General features: G+C 39.0%; 1 protein-coding gene and 1 long non-coding RNA gene across 24 annotated transcripts in view; both read right to left on the minus strand.

The window, feature by feature from the left end:
- MAPK10 (mitogen-activated protein kinase 10) overlaps positions 1-26,332 on the minus strand; it is a 266,180-nt gene that overhangs the window by 46,622 nt on the left and 193,226 nt on the right. For 20 of the 23 annotated variants that reach the window (XR_012158459.2, XR_012158458.2, XR_012158454.2 and 17 more), the window contains one exon: positions 2,380-2,562. Coding sequence is in view for 18 of the 23 variants with exons in the window: in XM_073340583.2 (XP_073196684.1) it covers positions 2,380-2,562 (183 nt within the window). In the remaining 5 variants the exon portion in view is untranslated. Of the gene's footprint in view, positions 1-2,379; positions 2,563-19,388; positions 19,461-26,332 lie in introns of all 23 variants that reach the window. The other 3 variants (XM_073340581.2, XM_073340589.2, XM_073340579.2) reach the window with 1 other exon arrangement.
- LOC140910203 (uncharacterized) lies at positions 11,264-14,411 on the minus strand. The gene is made up of 3 exons (XR_012158460.2): positions 14,295-14,411; positions 12,038-13,648; positions 11,264-11,475 (listed from the first exon to the last, which is right to left on the minus strand). It is a non-coding gene; the product is annotated as an uncharacterized LOC140910203 (long non-coding RNA).

Here is a 26,332-nt window from a genome sequence, read left to right on the forward strand (position 1 = left end):
CCAGTGGGCCATATCCTCAGCTGGTGTAAATAAGCATAGCCCCATTTACACTTGTGTTTGACCTCTGTAGGGCTATGCCAATTTACACTGACAGAACATACAGCTCAGTGAGCTTAGTCTTATTTGTCAAGAAAGTTGGAATTTGTCCAGCATGGTGTTGTAACACAGTTGAATATGGCAAGATTTCAGCAAAAGCTCACAATCTGTGAATTCTCTCTCCCTGATAACTAGCTGAATTTTTCCTATTTATAGCATAGGACCTGAATGGAGGCAGTTGTAGCAGTTGCTATGTGAGTTACTATTCAGAGTGCCTGGGAACAAATTAGTTGGTAGTGGCAAATGGAATATGAGATTTAGCCAAGAGAGCAAAGTAACTCTCTATTCATTCTGACAGGAGTTTGAACAAGCATCAGATGGAAATTCATGCTGATGTCTGGCTGGGCAAGTATCCAACAACGAAACAAACCCTAGTACCATGTGATGGTCTATACGAAGTACAAGCCAAAACCTCTAATCTGGGATCAGAGCCCATAGTATTCTGTATTCATAGCAAATATGCTGCCAATCAACCCACAAACTGATTTTTTTTCTTATCCCAGTATTGTTTTTTTCCCCCGACTGTCAATAAATTCACTGCAATCTTTTTTTTCTTTAAAGTTAACCAGATCACTTACTGCTAAGAGTACTGCACATATCATATTAAAACTGCTTTCTTGTTTGAAATCATTTATTATTATCTTACTTTTTATACCATTTGAAGTGGACCTCGAATAGAAAACAAAGAACAAAAATAGATCAGTAACTACAAAAACACAACCCCTTCACCAAATGTATCTTATGTACCCCCAGCACACTACTAAAGGTGACATCAAAGTGACTATATACCATTATTTATTGTACTTTTTAGGAAGGTACGAGGATTCAGGATATAAAAGTACCCTAGGACAGAGGAACCAAACAAGAAATAATCTTAAACACAGACATTCACTCTGTGCTTAAATAAAAGTGTGCTTCCTTTATCCAGGAGATAATTAGTTAACACAGTTTGATCATTATTCTCTGTGCATTAGCCCTAAATCCAATGAAAGACCACTATTCATTTTCTTTGTAGGAGGAGTACAGAAAAGGACTCAATGCATCCAAAAGCATTTGCTCAGACCTTTCACTTTGCTCCCAGATCTCAGACAACAGCTGTGCTATGAAACAGTTGTTAACTGGAAGAGCATTCTGGGTAATGTAATGACATGCAAATTGTAGGTGATTAAGAAACATTATGTGTCACTGCAGCAAGCAACCAGAGGAACCCATGTGTGCAAAATTTATGCACACTAGCAGTTTGAAAAGGTTCCAAAGCTGTGACTGGAAATCTTTTTATACTCAACACACATTAATCATTGTTTCTTATTGAAAGTCAACATCCTGTTCAAGTTTATCATGGCTTCAATTTATGACTATAACCATCTTACCACATGCCACTGCATATATTGTACAATGGAAATATGTAGCCCCACTGTAATTAAGATATCATTCTGCTTCACATACCAAAACCCAGTTGCTCCATTTTTCATAGTCACAAAGCCACTTACAGGCAGATATTAAACTGCAACTACATCAAGAGCAATTTTAGCTGGTGGCATTGATACTTTTACTTTTCTTAGTAAACACACCATCACTTTTGTAGTCAGGGCTCTGGCTGCATTGACAGTTCTTTGTTTACAACAAAAGAAGATTTAATGCCACATTGAGATCTCCTTGGGCTCCAGTATGTCAGAACAAAATTAATAAAAATTCAGGGTTTTCCAAACTTGCTTATGGTTCTATCGGAGTGCATAGCTGTACAGAATGAGTGCCATGAATCTGACATGCTTGATGTATTAATCAACATCAACATACGTACCCTAGAGGCCTGGATGCCCTCGCACCAAATTTCCCTCCAAATCATATTTAGAACTAACTCCTTGCTAGATAAAACCAATGCAAGTGTCTTGGTCATTACAGCACCTGAATCTGATCTGATAAATAAACCCCACAATGTTTTCATGAAAACATCAACTAGCTAAAACATTTTACTTTTTCTTTCTTTACCACACTTTAGATCTCAACCACTTTTTCTTTTCCTCGCATCAAAGAGAACAGTTTTCAATAAACACATGGATGGAGACTAACTTTGCAGACATTAAAAGTGTTGCTCTCTTTTCTTTCTAGTATGTTTTTTTACATCCATGACTCTCCCTCATCTTAGCACTGAGAAAAAAAATTATGACCCACTATATGAAATGTGTTTCAAAGTACACTGAAAATCAATTAATCTCAGCTGGAGAAAAAACATGTTTTATTGTACTTGGTCATACATGCCCCATGCTCCCTCCTTAGACATACCTTTGAGTTTGTTGTGTTCTGAGTCGGCTGGGAAGAGAGAATCTGGGAAAAGTTTGGGGAAAGTGAGACCAGCATACTTAGGTCGGTTCTCAACGTAGTTCCGCACTGTGGGTTGTAGCTTCTTCATGAATTCTGGGCATGGTGTTCCCAGCTGCTCAATTACTTTATTCCACTGGTCAATATCTGAGGAGAGGTAGTTAAGGGGGAAAATGTGCAGCCTACTAGCTTTTTTGTTTGGCTGATTTTTAGCAACCCATAAAGGTACTTAATTCCCTCCCAAGATACTTCTCAATCAATGTCTTGGTTCATCATCATGACTTGAAGACTTATAAGCCATAATGGGTGAGACATTTATAGCACCTAGCCTACTGGTGGACACTGCACAAACAAATAGTAATAGTAATAGCTGGACCCCTCACAATATAAAACTCTCTCCCTGTTGGTCCTGGATGTCAGTCTATTTCTGTTTTTAAATCCTAGCTTAATGGCTACTGTCTCTTACACCTGTGCAACCCCATAGACATCAGTAAGGCTACATGGGTATAACAAATCTTATTTGTTCAGCTGGGCATATCAATCATAACTGTCACATTGTGTAGAGTGGTACCCAGTGGAGTGAAAAGGCTGTGAAAAGAGTTCTGCAAGGGGAGAAGTTACCCCTAACTTGTTTTCTCCTTTCTTCATGAGCGATCAATAATTTGTGAAGGACATTTTATTTGGGAATAAACATGTTATGTGACGGAAAAGACATATTTGCCAGAAGTTCCTGGAGATGCATACATAAACTGAAATGCTGCATACTTGCGTCTTTATTCTTCCCAGCCATTTATCAGTTCCTAGTTTTATAAGAACAACAACAAAAACTATTTGGCAAATTGTTGTAAAAATGTAATGTGTTTTCTTGATTGTTCACCATTTCCTCTAACAATTATCTTCTATCGGTACACAACATACCAGTTATACACAAATATTTCTCTTTTGTTTTCCTCAAACATGGCAAAAAACAAGAAACAGTTGTTATGCCTTCATCATGAATGCTAGCTTCCACATGCTTTCATATGCAACCAAGAAACCCTCTCTCTTATTTGAGGGCAATGCTTTTAGCTTTCCTGGAGTACCAATGAGCATATCTGCTGAATGATTTGTCACACTTCTAGACATGTTCAGAATATGCCCTACTGTGTCAAAAAAAAGGGGAGGGAGGTTACGACAATGTTTGATCAAGGATATTGCCTTTAAAACCAGTCCCACCTCCCTAACACAGTCCCTGCATTCATCAGGCTAAGGATTTGAAGAACGCGTGAAATAATATACGAATAGACACAGTGATTCACACGTTTCTACCAAGAGACTGTCACAAGCATGTAGCTAAGGAAGCCTCATGGGAACCCATTAGAAAGAAAACATTCATTTTAGAAAGTCTATTTCTGATGCAGCACAGTATGAAGATAATCTTGTTTTCATTATTGTTAATTGTTTATTTACAGTAGTGCCCACTCTGTGCTAAAAGATTTCCAAACACTCAAAAAGAACAGTCCCTGCTCTGAGGAGCTCACAATCTAAGGGCAGAAAAGAGGCCAGATGAAAGGGAACAAAATTCTATATAATTTGCATTGAGATGGCTGAAAAACTGGAACATTTGGGGTTTGAAGTTTCCATGAAAAATGTCTCCTTTTGTTGTCAGAAAATTTCAAAATTTAATTTTTTTCAACCAACTGGCTAAAAAGTGGGATGAATTTTTCATGAAAATGTTGTCCCCCATTTTCACTGGAAAATGTAGGAATTCAAAAATTTTGTACCATCTCTAATTTGTGTACAGGTCAACATGATTCACTGTGTGTTGCATGGCAGAAGTGAGTCTTTAAGGGGGGCTTTAAATATGGGCTTTGCAATATAAACTCATGGAGGTTGCACTATGTACAGAAAACATGAAGGTAACTGTGTGATAAGGTTGTACCATGTGAGATCACATGGAAGAGGGCACAGAAGTGAAAGTGTGAGCAACTAAAAATGGGTAGACAAGGATGGGAACACTGGTGGAGCAGAAGGTATGGAGAACACATGAAGCTTGATGAGGAAAGATAAGTAGGAGGGGCCAAATTATGCAGAGCTCTGAAGGTGGTGGGAAGATGCTTACAGTTGATTTGACAGCAAATGAAAAGCCAGTGGAAGTATTCAAAGAGAGGAAGAGTTATATGAGCAAAGGAAGGAAGTTTAGTGACTGCATTGTGTATGAACTGGTGGGGTCAATGTGTATATTTGAGAGGCCAATAATCAAGGCAGTATATAATGAGGGCCTGAATGAGAGATTTGACTGTGAAGATGAAAAAAACAGGACGGATCTTGGAGACACTGAGGAGGAAGATATGTTCGGATTTGGATGTTTGGGGCACGGGAGAGGATTGTCGGCCTGAGGGACAGGGAAGATGGGGGTGATGTTGACAATGACTGAGAAGGGGAAAGTAGAGAATGTTAGGGAGGGAAGTTCTGTTCCGCATGTATTCAGTCAAAGCAGACAAGAAGACATCTGAGAGGAGACAGACAGGCTGAGATGTGGGATGACACTACCCACAGACAGATGTAAAGTTAGTAAAAGATGAAAGACAAATCTTGGGCAACCCCACTGAGAGTGGGAAAGGGGAAAGGGGGCAATTACTTATAATCTTCTAAATGGTGTTGTGTGTATGCAGCAACTTCCAGCATGGCTCTCATTTTCATGGTCAGTAATTGCTATCGTTTATGTCATCTTGGAACCTCCTCTACCACAGAACTCAGGAGTACTATTTCAAAACTTCTGAAAAGCTTTGGGGACAGAAATAAGTCTCTTTCCAACTAAACTACTGAATGAAAGTAATGCAGCAACACCCGCAAAATCAATATAATTATCAAAGTTATATCACCATGAGGTACCATCTCACCTGTTTTTAACTTCTCTTACAAGTTTAAGGTTTGTTTGTTTTTTATATGAATGATTGCTCTTTGTCTGGTTCTTACTTCTGGACTAATGCTAAGCAAATTGTACACAACATTATTTGTGAACATTTGGTTAAGTAAAAATAATAATTACATTTTGAGAAAATTCAATAGCTCTTTTACTTTGCTTCCTGTGAGCATTCAGATAATGAAACTTTTTGTTGATAAACATTTTAATGTAAAGAAAAAGTATTCCAAATACATCTTCATGCCAGTATTCACATATGTATTCACACTGGCCACCTTAGAAAGCTCTCTGTAAGTTTTGGAGTCATTCCCATTAAGGGACATTTCCTGTTTGTTCATTATTAAAAAACATTGCTAAATGCAAAAATATTTCAGCTCATCAATTATCTGTGAACTATTCACTCACCTTTCTTAAATTACTATTCTTCTTGTGGACTGGAGAGTTATCACATGGTACTGGTTCTGTTCCCTGACTTGATGATTCCCAAACTCATAAGAGAATTTTCATGGTAACTGCTGAACACTTCACATGTGTCTAATTTATACTTTTAGGAGTTGGATTTTGTGATGGTCAATAGATTTTATAGCCTTGCCAAAAATGAAGCTAAATTAGTAGGTGAACCCAAAGGCTTTTCCTGGAAAGATAACATAATTTAGAAGGGGACCTTGCTGAAATACCTAGGTACAGGAGTTGCTTTGAAGATGATACATGATAGGTATATACCACACAATAAAACAATTAATCCATGCATTAAGCATCAAAGAAATCATATCAGGCGATGGAGGGAAAGGACAGAGAATCTTTTCCATGCATATTTTCATTTGGGGGAGCAACACCAGATTTTCTGATAAAACTTTGCCTCTTTTGTGTACATTTGCTTAAATATATTTGTCAAAATAAGGGGTAACAAAACTACTACTACTAAGTATCTTCACCACAGCAAGAGGTTATGAGCCTATTCCAGGAATGGGTGGGTGAGGTTCTGTGTCCTGAGGTGTGCATAATGATCCCTTCTGGCCTTTAAAGTCTCCGATTACATAAGATAAACTGAAGTGGGTGTGATTTTAGTTTTGCAAAAGTCAACCCTAAAACCAGTGGCAGTTCACATTCAGGTGGCCATTTGCCCAAACCTGCAAAATCCAGAAGAGAGAAATCACAAATCTTACTATGAAGAATATGCTCTAGCATAGGTGGAGATAAACTTTTCAGAAACAGACCTCTAAGTATAGATGCTATCAAATTAAATTTATCATGGAGCAGAATATGTCCTCATTTGAGCAATCCATGTTACATGAGAAAACACAGCCTCTTGAATTAATACTATCATAAACTACAAAACAAAGTATTCTAGTCCAGGGGTGAAGCCATTGTAGGCAGCTACACCTACTCAAGCTTGAATAAATCTCACCATAATTAAAACCATACACAAATTAAATTAGAATTGATTGGGAATTTTAGGATAATTTTTTTCCATCTGAAAATGTCAATGCATCAAAACTGAAACTGTTCCTAGGAAAGGGTTGGTTTTGATGAATTTCCTAATTAGAAATATTTTTGGAAAAAAAATAATTTTCAAAGTTTTCAATGACATTCAATGACAAACTTTCAATGACAAAGTTTTCAATTTTCAATGACATTTGATTTTTAAAAATAGTTAATTTATAACAAAAATGGTTTTAAAACTTTAAAAATGTTGAATCTGAAATGAAGTATTTTGAAATTACTGAAATAAAAATGTTTCAGGCGACCCAATCTGGATTTTTTATAATACGATTTCTATCCCGATTCCTGACAGGAAAAATTTAAAATTTTTGAAATTTCATAGGATGGAAAACCTGTTTCCTGCCCTGCTCTAATTAACACAGCAGAAGCCAATATACAATATACTGGGCTCATGACAGAGAGGGGAGGCATTGCTGTCCAGTTATTGGAACAGGAGACAAAACTTGTGTTCTACTTCCATTCCCGCCAGTGTCTTACTATATGAACTTAAAGCACCCACTTCAGTTCTTTGTACTTCAATTTACCCATCTGTAAAATGATTATAGGAGTGCAGGTTTAGAGTAGCAGCCGTGTTAGTCTGTATCCACAAAAAGAACAGGAGTACTTGTGGCACCTTAGAGACTAATAAATTTATTAGAGGAGTGCAGTGAGGCTTAATTAATTGTTTAAAAAAATTAAAACAAAAAACTGAGCTCCTCATATGAAAAGGGCTTTCTACATGTAAAGTATTGTCATTACTATATGTAATAAACAATTTTTAATATCTAACTTTTAAATCCATAACAATGTACTGATTAGGAGTTGTTTTTGTACCAGATATATCAATCAGATACCTAGTATGAAATGACAACATCAAACATTGCAAACTTCACGTTTTTCACAAGGAAACCCCTTAAAGAGCTGCTGATGCTTCATGGAAAAACAGAATTACTTGGGAAATGTGCATGAATAGGGTTTTTGTTCCTTAAGATTTCCTTCTATTGTCTTCCACTTGAATAAATCTATGATTTGTGTCATCAGAGCATAGGATCAGAATTTCAAAGGAAGAATAGATAGCAGAAACGGATGAGTTCTGTAAAACAAAAAGCTGCTTTTATAGATAAATCCCTAGTATTAAAAGATGGGGAAAGAAAAGTACAAAAGAAAAATGAGTCCAGATTGCTGCTTGCTTTACTCACACTAGTATATTTTAGTTCTACTGTTACTTCTTTCTATTTACCTTGTCCATTACTTTCCAAGTCAAATGCATGACAGGGTACAGTCATGATACAGTCGCATATTGGTCAGGCAGTAGCACCCCATTTCCGTGTCTGGTTTTGTAGAGTTACTGGGTCAAATTTATCCATGGTGAACTTTCTGGTGTAACTCCATTGACATAAATGGCTTTACACCAGGGGAAAATTTCTCATCCTAGATACCTTTCTACGCCAATGTTGATTGGAGATCAGTGACAAATACCCAGAGGGAAAATGGGACACATGTAAAGCGTGGTCAAATGCTGCAGGGACACAGCATCTAGATATTCATGGCTTGGAAAACCACTTGCTTACTTCCCACTGCAGAGGCAAAAAGCTTTCCCTGGCCAGTGGGCAGAAACAATGTCATCAATGCTGCAAAATATAAACTTTAATTTAAAACAAATGTCTAAGTTTGAGCCCTAGATGCACATGTCGTGGTCAAAAACAGAGATGATGTGAATGGTGGCTCGGTTGCACATCGGTAAATGGAAGTATGTGATGGTGAGTGTAACCTGCATGGCAACAGAAACGAGGTGAAGGGAGTGGCATCAGGAAACACTAACATTGTGATGATATATGCAGACTTAAGGTGAAGTAGGCTTCCCTGGGGCTCAATAAGGAACAGTGCCTTTCATTAGTTTTGGGTAGTAGACAGGGGAATAATGATTTAGTTAATAAAGTGGGGGACCAATTCATATTTTAGGATAAATGCAGGGTCCAGATGCGTACATTACAATGTGTTTATGGTTTCAGGTCCATTAATTATAATGCCTGCTTGGTCTTTGGCAGCAATTCAGAGTTTTGGATAGACTTTTCTTCTGGTGTATGGTATCTGATGGCACAAACAATTAATTAGATGTCAGGTAAGTGATGCAGCCATTCTAACACGGCATCATCCACAGATGTCAAGCACCATAAAATTGATAAAGAGCACAATTCATAACCAGATGGCATGCTGTTTGCTCTTGAGCTCCACAGGGCAGGATGGGGAGCACTAGAACCCCCAACAGTAAAGATGTAAGTTAAACCGCCCATGAACACAACAGATCTTACTGTAACGAAGAAAAATCTTTCAGTTCGTATGGCTGCTCTGAGGGGCATGTGAGAGCTGATTCAGACAGGCTAGGCGACACAGATATGAGGTGCCTATCTGCCAAGAAACGTACCATCAATCCAAAATAGTGTCCCACATGACATGTCACTGCTGTGCCTTAGAAAGATCATGTCTGACGTCCTGTCTGAGAGGCTCAACTATTTCAGAAAAGGAACGTCTTTGACTTTAACAACTATTTTTATGGGGCTTTCCAATGAAATTGTGAAGTAAGCTGTCTTGATACGTAGCTGCGCCTAGTAATGCAGCCAGTAATGACTTCTCACCTAATTGCCAGGGAAACAGTGCCAACCAGGAGCAGAAGGTTGGAAACTGGAGTTGTCCAGCTCACACCAGTGATGATACAAAGGCAGAGTTGATCATTAACTCCAATATCCACAATGACGACTGGAGACCCATGCTCCCAACACAGTATTCAGTAGGTGCAATAATTAAGGCATCGGAAGATGTCCATAAGGTTGCAGCGCTACTGCCCCAGGAGTTGACAACAAGCCTGGAGACAGAGAGTGGTGAAGCTTTATCCCCAGATAAATAGGGTACACTTCAAAAACGATTGGCTGATTGCTCAGAAGGACCTGCAGCTGTCTATGAGCTAACTGGTTGGCAAAATGGAAACAAGATGATACTGTCTTTAGTGCATGTAGTTTAAGACACCACTTCAAAAAGTTTTGGGCCAAGGTGTCAAAGTACGATGACAGGCAGAACTCCAGCACCTCAAAGCTGCTTCTAGTTATTTCAAGCCAGATGTCATCAGTGTACAGAAACTTAGTTGCCGAGGTGGGTGACAGGTCAGGCGTGTGTGTGTTGTACGCATGCATGCCTTCACACTGGCATCCTCCATTAACCCCCAAGGGGGGGGGTGCAGAGAGACCAATCCTACTTGGCCTTTGGCACCCTGACAATCTTATAGCTGAATATAGAGGGGATATCTGCCCCAAGCATGATATTCTTCAGCAGCTAGCCAACAATATGGTAATGGATGTTTTAATGCTTCAAGAAACCCATTCCATCCGATGAAGTGAGCTGTAGCTCACAAAAGCTTATGCTCATATAAATTTGTTAGTCTCTAAGGTGCCACAAGTCCTCCTTTTCTTTTTGCGAATACAGACTAACACGGCTGCTACTCTGAAACCATTCCACCAAGGACGCTCATACACAGGAAGTCATGGTATATGGCGGCTGATGTGATTCTGGTTTACAAGGTCTTGTATGAGACTTTGCTAAGTGCAACTACAAAGTCAATTCCATGTGGTTTTCATAGGACATATATCACTGGCTTGGATGTTTGTGACAACCTCTATCAAAAAGTCAGATAGTCTGTTTCACCTGACGGGACAAAACAGGCTGCTAATATTCTAAGGGACTGTCTTAGCGTTAAGAGGCAGGAAAGGTGGCCCACACATATTGAAAGTCTAGATTTCATCCACTCAAGTCAGGACTTGGGACTCTTTTGTGGCCATTGGGCAGAAGAGACCCCAATCTGTCCTACACGTTTCAGCAATGTGGAAATTCATCTTGCGGCCAATAACTTACCAGTAATTACAAACAGAGATCGTGATTAGAAGGTATCATCTGTTCTCAGAAACTTCAGTCAACCTCCTCAGCTGACTCCAGCTTACCCCACCCATTCATTAGGGAGGAATTGGAATCAGTGACTTTTCTTTCTTAAAACCGTACAAGGTTCCTAGGCTTCACAAAATCCAGGGAGAGTTCCTGCATCACATGAGCTGATCCTGTAGCAACTTTCAGCTAGGACTCTATAATACTTGTCTGGAATGCTGTACTGTTCCGAAGGTCTGGTGGCACTGGAAGAAAAGTGGATGACCTGAAGAACTATCAGTTGCGCTGATCAGAGTAACTTTTAAGTTACTTGAGAGACTGGTACTTAAAAGCTTTTAATTGACCCATAGTTACCACATTACCAGGCAGGGTTCTGAGCAGGAGAAAGTGCTGAGGATCAAATTATTAGACCGACGTATTTTATGAAGGATGCCTTTGAGGCAGGACAGAAGATTTGTACAGTTTTTGTTGACCTTTCATCAGCACCAGTTTGGAACCATGAACTAGTCCTAAAATTATACTCCATGATCCCAGAGAAGAATCTTGTAGATTTTATTATGCATACGATTACTAACCAAAAAGTGATTGTCAAGTATGAAGCTGGTTCAAGTCATCCAGGTCATATGAACAATGGATTTCCCTGGGAATCTGTACTCATTCCGATGCTCTTTGGATAGACCAACATGGTAAACAAATGCCACGCTTGAACCACCAGGTCATGTATTCCTTAGGATATTCACAGCCTTGGGGAAAACATTTTTCACATTAAAATTTCTCTATTTTAATACATGACATTGTTACGCTGTGCTAATTGACTCGGACTTATTATTTAACATCAGAGTCATAAGTACACTCTTTAGAAAGTTACAGGTGACACTGAAGTGTCACGGGCATTTATACAAAACCTATTTTTAAAAAAATTCTAAGGAAATTCCCTCCTCCCCAAAAACATTGTTATCTAATTTTAAATGTAAAAATACTGTTTATTAATGTCCGGAGGAGACTTTAAAAGAAAGTTTTGTCAAACTACATGAATGTTGGAAAGCCAAGAAGTTGGAGGACTAAAAAACAAAACGTATTAGAAAATATTGACATGTCACCCAAATCACCTTAACTTATTCCCCTCTATCTCTCTCACTCCAGAACAACCAAATTAAAGCAAAAAATAATTAAAGGCAATGGATATCTTAATCACTTCAATGACTCCAAAACAGAGAGGGAATCTAAGTGGACTACCTTATTCTTGTGAGCAAGATGAATTACATGCAATTATGGCATTTTTGACTGAAATTAACAGGTACTTACATTGCTAGGGTGAAATAGTCCCGTCTTCCTTAAGACCATAGACATTCACCCACGAAAACGAAAACAAAAGCAAGATCTTTACATCTCTTCACAAAACATGACCACATTTGAGTACAATCACTCAGGACAATACCCCAAAAGTACGTGTGGTTGCAAATGTAAAAATGTCATAATCTGAGACTTCTAGCTACTGTGCCCAATTTCTTATTTATACTATGACAACTTTTGTCATTCTAAGGGCCAGATTCTCAACTGGTATAAATCATCACAGTTTTATTGAAGTCAACGACATTTTATGTCAACTGAGGATCTTGCCCAGCTAGTATAAAGGGCCCTTGAAATAAGTGTAAATATAATTTGCTGCAGCAGCATGAAGTGGACTTAGTGTAAATAATAATGAGGCTCACTATGTCTAGGGCTACGGCTATTTGGTTCTTGCTCACATGATCAGGATCTAATAGATCACCATATGGGAGGTTGGGAAAGAATATTCCACAGCTCAGATTGGTAGTGACCTTGGGGCTTTTTCAGCTTCTTCTGCAGTGTGGTGGTGTGGGTCACTTGCTAGGATTATCTGGGTATATCTCATTTAATCAGTCCCCTGCATTGCAGGTGCCTCATGCATTGGTGCATTTCAGTTTCTCCTATTGTCTGCCTATGGCACATAACAGTCTCCTGCAAGCTGTAATACTTGGTCTCACATTGGTCATTGAGTTTAGTATGCAGATGCTGAGTTGTGTTGGTGGCTGTGATATACAGGAAGTCAGACTAGATGATCTGCTGGTCCTTTCTGGCCTTAAACTCTATGAGAAGACTTGATCCAAAATTAAATACATCACATGGAACGGTGTGACTGGGGATCACTATCATATCACAGATATATGAGCATAAAAGACATACAGGCCACTTACATATTCCATTGCTGCTCAACAGCACAGGAAAACTATGCACATATGTGGATTTAGTAGACTGACTTCCAAAAGTCCTTATCACAATCTTCTTCATCAAGAGTTCTTCAGCAAAATATCGTCAGCAAAACCCCAAGGGGCAACATGTGTGCAGGATGGAAGCTTGGCAGGGGGCAAGCGCAAAGTTATCATTTGGGTGAGGGTTTATCTTTAGAGTGGATTCTTAAACTGGAATTTCCAAAATGTCCAACCCCTTTTTTAAACTATAACATTCTCTCAAGAGTTTTTTTGCCATTACTAGTCAGTAAATAATCACAACCTTATCCAGAGATTAAAATATATATTTTCCTAAAGAAAAAAAATCTATACTGGGAAAATACGTTAATATAAAATATTATTGCAAAGTTAAAATCGCACATTTAAGCCATAACCAAGTCAGGAAATTCAGAAGTTAAGGTTGAATGTGCAGAAATTAAGGTTAGCTCCGTCTCCTGGGGCACAGATCAATAATGATACTTGGCTCAATCTTCCTTACCTAACTCAGAGGAGTATTTCCACTGAAGCCACCTGTGAGAAAGGTGAGCAGAGTTTGTTCCACAGTTTTTAATCCAGATTTCACTCACACACTTCAGTGGGGTTACCTACTTGAGTAAATTTAATCCAATGGAACTAATCACACATCTATGAAGAGCAGGATTTGGCCCTAAGGGAAAACATACAGTGCCATTAGTTCTCAAAATAATAGAATCCTTTCTCCAACTGTAGACATAATAATAATAATAATAAAAGAAAGACTGTGGTCCCCTAGTCAAAGACTGACCTCAGACAAACCACTTTAGTAGGAGCTTGCTCAGCATCAATGGAACCTTCAGGGAGTTTAGTTACTAAAATTTAAGAAGTCTTTGCCAAGCACGTACAAATTGTAATTTTTCGAATTGGCCAGAGAGTGGCGAATTTTCAGAGAGATCAGAAAAGGCATATCCCTGAAACATAAGGCCACCCCCTGCCAAATTTCAAGTCCCTGTTAAGAGGATGGTCACCAGAATTTTTTAACACAGGCAAAGCAACGTATTTTTTCCCCTAGCCTCGTTCTTGGAAATGGCTTAACTGTTTTTGCTAAAATATTAAAAAAACATTGGCCCTGAGGCAGATAAATGATATGGATAATTTCAGCCCACATGGTTAGATTTGGCAAAGTTATAAGCAACTGAAAACAAGATCTTATAATGGGAATTGTCAGTGAACCCGAATAATAGGCGGTGCTACCAGCCCCACCTATAATACATACATAGATACCCACACACCCATACCTTTCTGAAGTAATCGAATAAACTGCATTTAATTTTCACCTTTTTACTTTTTTCCATCTGTGTTCTCATTTTCTCTTTCACGTGCTCTCTCAGAGCTCTATCTACACACCATTCCTACAGTGAAAGAGAAAACTATTGACACTAGGTCCTTTATCAGTCCTGTTTCACTTTATCAGTAGTGATCATGTGTGGTGGAAAAAGGTACATATGCTGTTTCTTTATCTGTAAATGTGTCAACTGTGCTCCAAAACTACAGAAGACCAAGGTCTAGAATGGGCAACATTTAGTCTTGGACAAACAACGAGGTTTGAACTCAGATATCTTGTGATTCATCAGGGTAGAAACGGGAGCTTTTAAATTAGCAGCTAAACCATTAGAAATCTGAAAATCTACTTTTCCTATGGTATAAGGCAATTGTTCTTAGCCTTGTTAGACTCTGATGTCAAACCACATGTAACATTATTAATTATAGAAAAAACGATTCTAGGTCACTTTTAAAGGCTTCTAAAATGGATTTGATATACTTCCATCCTTGAGTCCTGTACAGTTGGATGCCTGGTGTAAGGCACCTGGTTTTCCAGATGGAAGCAATTATTTTTAAAATCACTAACACAGTTCCAAAATAGTTTTAAAAAATTATGTGGCATACACAGAATTCATGATTGTGTGGTGGAATATGGCTTCACGAATGCTGAGTCATATGGCCATCCCATACTCATGCCAATAAAAGTTTACATACGACACCATCAGATATTCCCCATACATTGTAGTTATATACATTCCCATATGCATTCACACCACTGCATTCACAAACTTCCTAGTGAAAGGTTACAAAATTTGTTTGGAAGTTGTTCTTAAAAAAAATAAAGCTATGCATAACCTTCGCTTTCATAGCTAACCACAGGAATTAGGGTGAGTAAGGCACCTGCTCCTCCTTTGTGCAGGTTACTCAAATCACAGGTAGCATTGTGGGAACAAGAGCATTCTCTGTGGGGCTGCTATGTCCCTTCTCCCTTACCCAAGAAAGTGGAGTACATGAAAAACAAGAGGAAACTAGGAGGCAGAATCTTGCTCAGAGCTGGTGAAAAAGCCACAATTCATCCCTTAATTGAAGGTCCTGAATTGTAGGCTCTCAACCATAAATTCCAGTGTTGCTGCAACTGAGATTGGACAGAGGCAAATACGGTACCAAAAAAGTGTTCCACCTCCTATTAACCAGCTGTTATAAACTGTAGCACAGCCGAACACTGAAAATGCGAGGAAAGTAGTGCAGCTTTTTACAATTGTGGGCCAATGAAGACTGAAGGGACTGTTAATGATGTAAAACTTCCATCTACAATTTGATCATTTCTCAGAGACGGCTAAATTCTGCTCTCGGTAACACTTGTGTACACCCAATTCATTTGGAGCGTTTACAATGTTAAGTCAGAGCTAGTACCTGCTCGCAATTTGTCCACAATCATATTTGATTGTACTATTTGCAATTCTAGCTATTTTGGTTTGTTACATAAGCCATCCAATTCAGACAACAGAAACAATACCATGTGACTTATATACCAAACTAAACTCACGTGACTTGCAAACTGTGAATTTTATAATCAAACATAAAATTTAAAATTTGCATTTGGTGAATATTCAGGCTTTCGAATTTGCAATCACAGATGCTGACTCCATGGGTGCTCCGGGGCTCAAGCATCTAAGGAAAGAAATAGGGGGTGCTCAGCACCCAAAAGCCACTGTGGTTCCAGGGCTCCTGGCCGGCTACCGATCAGCTGTTTGGCAAGCTCAGGGTTGGCCAGCAAAGCAGCAAGCAGCTGGCAGGAGGCGCTCGGGGGAGGTGGAGAGGAGTGTGTCAGCAACAGGGGAAAAGAGGGGGAGAAAGGATGAGGTAGGAAGAGGTGGAACGAGGGCGGGGCCTCGGGGAAAGAGGCAGAGCAGGAGTGGGGCCTTGGGGCAGAGCAGGGCTGGAGCACCCACTGTGTGGGGGGGGAAGTCAGCGCCTTTGTTTGTAATTGCTTTTCGTGCGTGTGTGTGTTCGTCTTGAGCGTGCAAACGTTCCTGGAAGGTGAATGTAAAAGCCTAACAAACACTTTTCAAATCAAGTTTTGTTTGTTAATTGAAACAGATATTTGCAGAAAATTTCCCCACAATTTCTCTCTGCTTGACTAAGAGCAAAATTTGGTTCACTGACTTCCTTAGCAAATTTCACTTCTTTCTTATACCTGGCAATAAAAATAAATAAATAAATCAGATTTGTAACTCTTCTGTTGCTATAAATATCCACGGGTTCCTCCTATGTGTTTGATAGAGGAATGATAAAAGTCCTACTTGAGCAAAACATTTAACCACATGCTTAATTTTAGCATACATTTGAATCCAACTGGAATGAATGGGACTGAAGCATATGCTTATAATTAAGCAAATGCTTAAATGCTCCGCTGAATCAGGGTCACAAAGGTTATAGACCTTATTCCCTGCTGGCATGACTCCATATTGCATCAATATTGGTCGTGTGACTTCAGTGAATTCAGAGTTCAAAAGCATAACTTGAACCAAAGCATAACACATCTTGAGCCTAATCTTTTAAATTTCTGATTACCCCCAATTTCCATTCACTTCACTAGATATTGTGAGCTCAATATCTTTCAGGGGGCATCACCACCTTGCAGGATCAGATCCCTTATCCTCTGAGGGGTGAAGAGAGGAGCTGGATTTGGTTGTTATGGCATGCATTAGAAAATAATGTTTTTTCCAAGGATGTTCAACTGTTTGAAAGAGAATTTATAAGTTGCAGGCAGAGTACCAGTGAAGAAAGTAAGGGAACTGCTGAAAAATACAGCAGAGTTGCACATAAAACGCAGTGCACATATAGTACCATATACATATATACAAATAATAAACTTGTGTTGCTAACATCATTTATTATTATAGTAGCACCAAGAAGTCCCAGTCATGGACCAGAAACCATGATGCTAAACAGATGAGGAGAACATGAACTCAGTTAAGAAATAATTCCAAACTAATCAGCAGTTGCCAATGGCTGATTTCTGGGAATTGTTGCGATAGTAAACTGAATTTAATAGTTTAATTATAGAGGCTTTTTGTGATCTCTTTTTAAGAAGTATAAAGCTGCATGAGGGAAACTTATCTTTTAAAATCAATATATAGGGCATGTTCAAATAGTTTTATACTTTTTCCTGGTAACATATTTAATTAAATCTAACAAAGCTAAAGCCATCAGCGTAACAAACAATGGAACTACAGCACTGAGGTATAGCAGTCTGAATGCTTCACCCTATCCCACAATTGCCATAGCACATACAGAAACACATCCTGGGCTGAATCCTGAGCTAGTGCTAACTGGAATTACACTGATTCACACAGCAGAGAATCTAGCCCAATCCATGCTTACAGGGTCCAGGTCCTGTTCCCATGGAAATCTAGTGGTGTTTTGCCATTAATTTCAATGGGAACAGGAGCAGCCCATATTTCAGCCACGTATTCATCAAACGTGGGCTCAAGTCAGAAACTACTGTATTGATGGCAGTCAAGATCAGGAAAAAAATCTGTTTTGTTTTGTTTTTTTAACAAGGCTTCAGATATTATTATTTCCCCACATTAATCAAATAATTATACCCTTTAAAGATATCAATGTGAATATAGCAGGTGCATGAAAAATTCATCTAGCAAGCATGCGATAGCACAAAAAATTACAATCAGAGAGATTACAGTGCACATCGCTACATATCTTTGAGTGACAAATGCATTAACACCTGAAGACTTCTTGCCACTTGGTGTTTTATAAGCACAGGGTCCACATGAGAAATAAAATCTATAAACTTAATGGTCCAAATGGTCCTCGTTGTAATTCCTTTGAGTTACATCTGAGTGAACTGAAATTTCAGACTGATGCACGTTAAAATAATGAAATATTTATTGAAGTTTGTGTAGAAATCTCAATGGTAGCTTTAATCAGAAAAAAAGAATTCCTCAGTGTAGTAAGTGAAGAACTGTAAAATAACTAAAAAGCACACTCTGTTTACTGGGCCTTTATGCCCACTGATTTAAAATGAGTTTAACTATATTTGTTTGCAGTGTTGCTGTAGCTGTGATGATCCTAAGATATGCTAGAGAGATGGCAGGTGTGGTAATATCTTTTATTGGACCAACTTCTGTTGGGGAAAGAGACAAGCTTTCGAGTTTTACAACGCTCCTCTTCAGGTCTGGAAACGGTATCCAGAGTGTCATAGCTAAATACTTTGTATTTATAATACAATTTATAATGTATTTAAATACAATGTATTTAGCTGGGACACTCTGGTTATCTTTTCCATACCTGAAGAAGAGCTCCTAAAAGCTCTAACTACACTGTCCATTCTACCTATAATGAAAAAACCCTACTTCCATAAAATCACATTAATTGCTTTAATGGAGAGAGGACAGGCTTATCTGCTCTAGTTTCATTTTTCAAAATCATAATGAAAATGAAGTCTATTACAATGATTTAAAGCAGAGAGAGTCTTGACTCACTAAGTTAGTACAATCCAGACTACTACAATTCTTATAAAAAGTAAAATCCCACATCGGAAAGCATTTCCTAGTTAAATAGCATTGTGTTTCTATGTACAGTGATCACCATTAGAAAATCAACATTTACCAAAAAGTAGTGTTTGAGTTATCATCTCTTCTCCCTAAAGCATAGTGTCTATGATTTACCACTCACTGATATATATTGTATGCATGGATTTTAATGGTACCCACTCTAAAACATAACTTGAACATTAAAATATTGTCATTTATAAAAGAAAATAAGAAAAGGTAATTTGAGACATTTATAGTGCAACATAACTAATAAACAGATAGTCACTGGCTGCTACCAGCAGAAGTGATGAACAGTACATAGCATCGTGTTTGATCTTTCGTGTACTATACTCACTGTGTTCTCCATGTAAGCCTTTTACTGGGAGACAAAGACATTATAGCAAGGTACAGGCTTTGCAAGCATTTTGTAATGGGACTTATCCCAGTTATTTAGATACATTAAATGTATATCAGCACTAGTCTATTACCGAGGGGCCTGAGGGGAAAGGATTGAAAGTACCTATAGAGACCAATGGCTGCTAGGAAGGATACGATCAGTGCCAGGAAACAACACAGCACCTTTAATCATTTCTCCCATGATGCACCCTATTGACCACATGTCAACTGAAAACAAAAATGAAATGAAGGTAAACAAGAACACAGCAACAGAACAACAAATAAATGAGAAGACAACTTATCCAGCCATGCCTGCATACAGGAGCCTGCAGCTGGTACTTCAGATGCAGTGCCTGGCTTACATTCTTCTGAAAGGTATATCTGGAGGAGCTGTGCTTGTGTATACATGCTTGATGAGAGTACAGCTGGGTTGAGAAAAACTGACTCCAGTCATTTTTTTCCCACGAAAATGAGAGACAATACTATTAAACCCTGGAAACGGAGTAATACCTATGGCTATACTATGAGTTCATGCAAGTTTGCAATTATAATTAAATAATTAGTTTCGGTTTTTTAAAGTTCTCATTTGCTTCCATTACCTAGGATCATACTAGTTTGTGCTGTAAATGAATGCTGGTCTTTGTATTCATTGGGGATATGCAAATCACTTCCCTTTCATCCTTTCAACTACAGGAGATCCATGCATATTTTAAAATCTGAACTGCCAACAGCCACAAAAGAAAGCTTGGTCTTGACAAAACATATCCACATCATTCAGAAGTGTGAATAAAATGTGTTGAGATCTTTCAGTTTCAATAATGCATGCTTTGGAGTCTGTTGGCTTGCTTCTATTGAATCTCAACAAAGCAGCTAGTTCAGAATGGGTGTCCTGAGAAACTCATAAGATTTTCATTCTGCATGATAGGAAATGCTAACTTTATAATGGAACAGCTCTGATACAAAGCACTAAGCTGGCCATTCTGGACTGTAATTCAAAGCAAACCAGAGGCCCGATTCCACTCCTATGTATATTGATGTATCTGAATTGGTTTCAAGAAAGTTACTCATGATTTACACTGATATAAAGGATATCAGAATCAGGCCCTTGAAGTATAATGTATAATTAAACTGATGCTCTCCTCCCTGCTATTGCCAGTGAGGATGAGCTGCTTAACATAATACAGCACAAACATGCAAGTAAGCAAGCCCTGACACTAAACTGCATGTGCCAACTTCTTTCTATGATATTCAATAACAGAAAGAAAGACGTCTTTGCTGTGCCGGATCTGTGTGGGGAGAGACCAATGTCATGTTGTTTGGTTTCACTCCTCCTTAAGATTCCATGCCAACTCTGATTTTGTAGCAGTAGCTTAAAGTGGGTTTGGTTTGTAAGGAGAATGTACTTATTGTGGAAATCTTAATCCTGACTGTATTTAAGGTTCCCTGTAATTTTACTTAGCATCTGAGAAGCTTTATAAGCACCAAAAAATGGCTACTTACTTGGTAGCAATAAGCAAACCCAGGAGAACTAATTACTGCTGCTTCCATTACAACAAGCTGAATGACATGCAGAATATCAGGAAAAGATAGAGTAAACAGTTGTGTGTCCAATCATTATTAATACATTTGTTATCTTAAGAAATTTCTGTCTCATGTTATTGTTGCAAAATGTTCATTAAAAATTATGTCTATGGAAAATCATCTAACAGTTTAATTGCAAACTCTTTTCATACTATAAGCCAGCAATGGAAGAATTCCTTGCATTCTACTTTACTTGTGAAGTTTTGTGAAGGAAATTCTTATAAGATTTCCAATGCCACACAGACTGGGTGAAAACCTTGGGATTTGACCCAATGTCTGTGGAGAAAAGATATGCAAGAACAAATGGATATAAACTGGCCACCAGGAAGTTTAGACTTGAAATTAGATGAAGGTTTCTAACCATCAGAGGAGTGACATTCTGGAACAGCCCTCCAAGGGGGAGCAGTGGGGGCAAAAGACATATCTGTCTTCAAGACTAAGCTTGATAAATTTATGGAGGAGATGGTATGATGGGATAGCCTCATTTTGGCAATTAATTGATCTTTGTCTATTAGCAGTATATATGCCCAATGGCCTGTGATGGGATGTTAGATGGGGTGGGATCTGAATTACTACAGAGAATTCTTTCCTGGGTGTCTGGCTGGTGAGTCTTGCCCACATGCTCAGGGTTTAGCTGATCACCATATTTGGAGTCGGGAAGGAATTTTCCTCCAGGGCAGATTGGCAGAGGCCCTGGGGGTTTTTCGCCTTCCTCTGTAGCATGGGGCACAGGTCACTTGCTGGAGGATTCTCTGCACCTTGAAGTCTTTAAACCACGATTTGAGGAGTTCAATAGCTCAGACATAGGTTAGGGGTTTGTTACAGGAGTGGATGGGTGAGATTCTGTGGCCTGCGTTGTGCAGGAGGTCAGACTAGACGATCATAATGGTCCCTTCTGACCTTAAAGTCTATGATTCTTGCTTCCTTTTTCTCTTTCATAAAGAGATTTTAAAATCCCTAATAAGACCCTAAATTTGTCATTGTATATGTGTAATAATAGTAACGCACTTGAGGCTAAAAGCCTTATTGTTACATATATTACAATAGTGTCCAGAAGCCCTAATTAGAGATCAAGGCTCCATGGTACTAGGCTCCATACAAACATGTAGTAGAGAGACCTAAATTTAATTTAGTCCTGTATTAATCAAGACTATCTCCACTGAATTCAGTGGAGTTACATTGGTTAAAACTGGTGAGAGGAGAGAATGTCAATGTCATGGTCACAAAAGGTACCCCTCACTACAGTCTCAGATCCGGGAGTCCTCTGTTTATCCACAACAGGTACAGGACAGGGAGAAGCTGTGTAATCTTTCCCCATATTGCCATGCCACTGTGCCTTAGCTCTGACCCTGGAGAAGAACCACTACAAAGAATAAGAGGCTGCTTTATACTCCACCTTTTCACCTCTGCCGAGATGGCCAGTTTAGTCCCATTTGTGATCGTTTATATTTTAATAGTGCAGATACCTGTCCACTGAGAACTGGAAACAGACTGTCCTGCTTTGAATAGCTACTTGTTGTAGCACTGCTGGCTGTGGGATTTCTGAGGCAAACTCTGATGCTTGCTATGCTCATTTGCATATATATAGCCCAGAATATGTAACAGCCCAAACCTATTTTACACAAGTGCTGAGGTCTGAACTCTGGGAACAATCCAAGGAAGTCTGAACATGCTTGTCAGTGCACTAAGTTCACTTCTCCAAGTCCATTTTAAAGGGGGTTTCTTCGAAGGAGTTCTGCTGGGAAATACTTCTTCAGCTCTTCATGCTTACTGGAGACTATGGTCTCAGCTACAGAACTGAATCCAGCTGTTTACTTGAAACTTTCAAAGGGAAAAACCAGCACAGTCCTCAGTAGAGTGGAACTGGCTGATAGCAACTCTGGTACATCTCAAGATAGATCCCATAACTATGTACTCATATGTTGTAACCATAACACAGTACCTGGGGTCTGGTTATTGTTTTTTTAATATAACTAAAAAGGAAAATCACTGTAATTCTGCAGTGTGTTGCGTCAGGTCCCACTGCACCACAGAGCCCAACACACTGAGCTGGAAAGACAATGCCCCCAGGGGCATTTGATATTTTGGTGGGAATGGGCAAACTGGTTTAGAAAACAATAAGAACATCTTCCCTTCTGCTCTACGAACCTTAGCCCTTTTATAGGCATGAATGCAAACGCAAGCCCTTTAAAGGGTTAGCCTCACATGTCCTCCTCTTCTGCCCTTCTTGAATCTCTTCACTGGCTCCCAATCTCTTTCTTAATCCAGTTCAAACTCCTAGTCCTCAACCTCAAGGCTTCACATAGGTCTGTCCTTGCTCATATCTTTGCTCTCATTCTTTCCTGGTCACTCCACTCTACTCACCCCTCTCCCATAATGTTCCCTTCATTCCCTTCTCCCATTCACAACCCTGTGCCTTTTTCATGCTTTCCTCTATGTCTGGAGCAGCATCCTACTTCCTGCAAATCAAATTAAAATTACTTTGCTCTCTCTTCCTTCTAACCTCACTTCTCCTGGGTATCTTTCCACTACAGCCTGCTCCTTTTCTGTCACCTCACTATTTCTTTAAACTTTAATAATACACACTGAAACAAAACATGGAAAAGTTAACAAAAAAGTAACATACAAAGTCAAAAATTACTTCTACAATTTGCTTCCCGTGGAAGATACTGATCTCCTAGCCTGTGTTCCTCTCTGATTGTATAATTGCCTCTCCCTCTTATCAGTCCCTTCCCCATGATATAGTTATTGAGTTATCTGTCTTAATTAGGATCCAATCCTACAAGATGCTCAATGCCTCCTGTGAGATACCAAGCACCCTCAACTCCTATTGAGTTGAGGACCTTCAGCAGATGATTGCATGTGCTCAATACCATATATGCTTAAGACCTTAGAGGATAAGGTCTTCTGAGCAGAAGACATGCCTTGTTTTATGCCTTTGAAACACCATACACAACACTAGTCCTATATAAACAATACAAACATTAATTGATTGCTTAGTGGCAATGATAGAGGTCAAAAAGGTTTGTGTACTTTGTTGTCTACTTCTGTTTCCTGATCTGTAAATGGATGCAACATAATAGTGTGAGAACAGCTTTGGCTACACTAAGACTGTGAGCAGACTCCATTTACCTCTGAGCTGAATAATTATGTTCCCATCAAGCAAAGGGCTTCAGACGGTTTGCTTTGATAGTTTTCCCTCAATAAATTCCTCTTAAAAATATGGTAGAAAGTTACATAAAATAAAAAAGATTCAGTACCCTCACCCTATAAAAATTTACACCTGCACTATAAAAATGATTATAAATTTTAATCAGGTGATTTGGTGCATGCAAATTTATTTTATTGGTACAGTATTAATGCTGCAGATTTCCTGATAGGTTTAGAGCTCTCGCTCTCTTTCTCTCAACATATACTATACATTCATTGATACATAGTAATTATATCTCCCCACTCTGCAATTGGTATCTGAAAGTCTAAGGGAATTTAAGAAATACAAAATGTTAATTTAGACCTTCTGAGTTTGATACTAATAATGGTGAATTCTAGCATGTACAGTTGTCAGGATACAAACAAATCTAGCATAAGACCATATTCTACTTTCAGGCCTCGATTCAGCAAGGTACTTCAAAGCAGTCACCTGCTGGGAATTCAGAAAAGATGATGTTCACCTTAGTTAAACACAGTCACAGTTTATCCACAGTAGAGCTGCAAGACTAACAGAAGGCCTGATTGTGGCCTTGCCTACACAACCACGCATGGGGATAAGGGGGAGAGTGTCATGCCTCGCACCCTGTGTTCTCTCCAAAGCTTGGTTCCAAACTCCGAGGGCTAAGCACATTCTGCACATTCACTATTTTGCCCCTGAGCTAGCGTGCAGAGATTTGGATCTGCCCCTCCAATGTGCCTACCACCACAGCTGAGCTGACATGGGGGGATGCAATCTGATAAGGGGCCAGTAGGTTGTTACTCCCACATGGCAGGATTCCTTTCCTGTGCTGCTCCTGGGCCTGTGAAGCTGCACCTCACGTAGCACCTCTTGCACAAAGCACATTGTATATGCTCAGTCGAGCCCAAAGGTGTTTCTGAGCACTTGGCGCGCCCACCTTACAACACTCAATGGAAAAGCTTCCATTGGCTTCAGGGCGAGGTTTTTCCTGTAGAAGGACTTCAGGATTGGTCCATTAGTGAGTCACAGAAAGCTGTAGTAGTGAGTACTTGAATGTATATCTATAGCTCTCAGGGAAAAAAACAACAACATTGTAATGGGAGTAAATCTGCAAAGCATCTGGGCCAAGCAATTTAAACCAACACTCACTTAACCCAAATACAATGAAAAGTAGTCTAAACCCAACTCTTCAGCTTGCAGAGCTCAGGTCATCTAACTGTTGGGTTTAGAACCACTTTCTGTATTGTTTTAAACTGCCTTACCTTGAACTAGCTTTTTTTGTGAGCCACAGAGGTTATAGCCAAGCATATTTTAATTATTTCATCTTCTCTATGGAGAATCTTTCAATAGCCTCTCTCTCCACAATATTAATAAAAAATGTGTATACATTTATTAATAAAAATGAAACAATATAATGTATAATCCATGGTAAATTCATGTTTTATGTACTAATTTTGGTAATTAAAGTACCTAGTTGCCCTGACAATCAATGTTTTACCTATATCCCTTTCATACACTGATTGTGAAACTCCACTCTATTATACCAGCCTAACTCTGTTAGCATCAGTAAAGTTACAACAGAGTCATGGAGTGGAGAATCAGGCCCATGTATACTTCTGAGGCTCACAAAAAAAGCTAGCGCAAAGCAAGCAATTTAAAACACAGAAAGTGCTTCTAAACCCTGCAGCTAGATGATCTGAGTTCTGCAAGCTGAAGTGTTGGGTGATATATATGGACACATGTAGGCACTAATGGCTAGATTTTCAATAGTATTTAGCTGCCTAAAGCAGCAGATAGGCACCAAGTGAGATTTTAAAGTGTACCTGAGTAGATTGGGCACCTAACTCCCACTGACTGAAAAATCCCTGTAGATGTCCATCTGCATCAACAGATACTTAAATACCTTTGAAAATCTGCCTCTTAATTACTGAGATCAGAAAACATGACTAGAAATTTGCCATAAATCAATATAGATATATTGAGCTTGCCAGTGCAGAGGGGAGTGGGCGTGCTCTCCTTTGAAGGAGAACATTGGTTTCCGAGAGCTCCAAGTGATTCTCCTGCTTCAGCCACTATGCCTCCTAGAGCTTCTGCTGGGAGAGCGCACCTCCTCTCACTACTCGCCCGCCAACATGGGACCCTGGCTAAAAGGCAGACCGAACACTTTGCATTGTAGTGCTAGTTTTTATAGTGCCTTGAAAAACATCTAGCACTAAAATACTGCAAATAGATAAAAATTTCTTGCCAGCTTAGTTTTATGATTAAAAACTAAAAGTTAAAAGTTAAAAGCTAAAAATTAGATACTCTCCTTTCTGGTTTATACCACCACTTGACTAAATTACTTGTGAAG

The sequence above is a fragment of the Lepidochelys kempii genome, chromosome 4, assembly GCF_965140285.1.
Source record: "Lepidochelys kempii isolate rLepKem1 chromosome 4, rLepKem1.hap1, whole genome shotgun sequence".
Classification (NCBI taxonomy): domain Eukaryota; kingdom Metazoa; phylum Chordata; order Testudines; family Cheloniidae; genus Lepidochelys; species Lepidochelys kempii.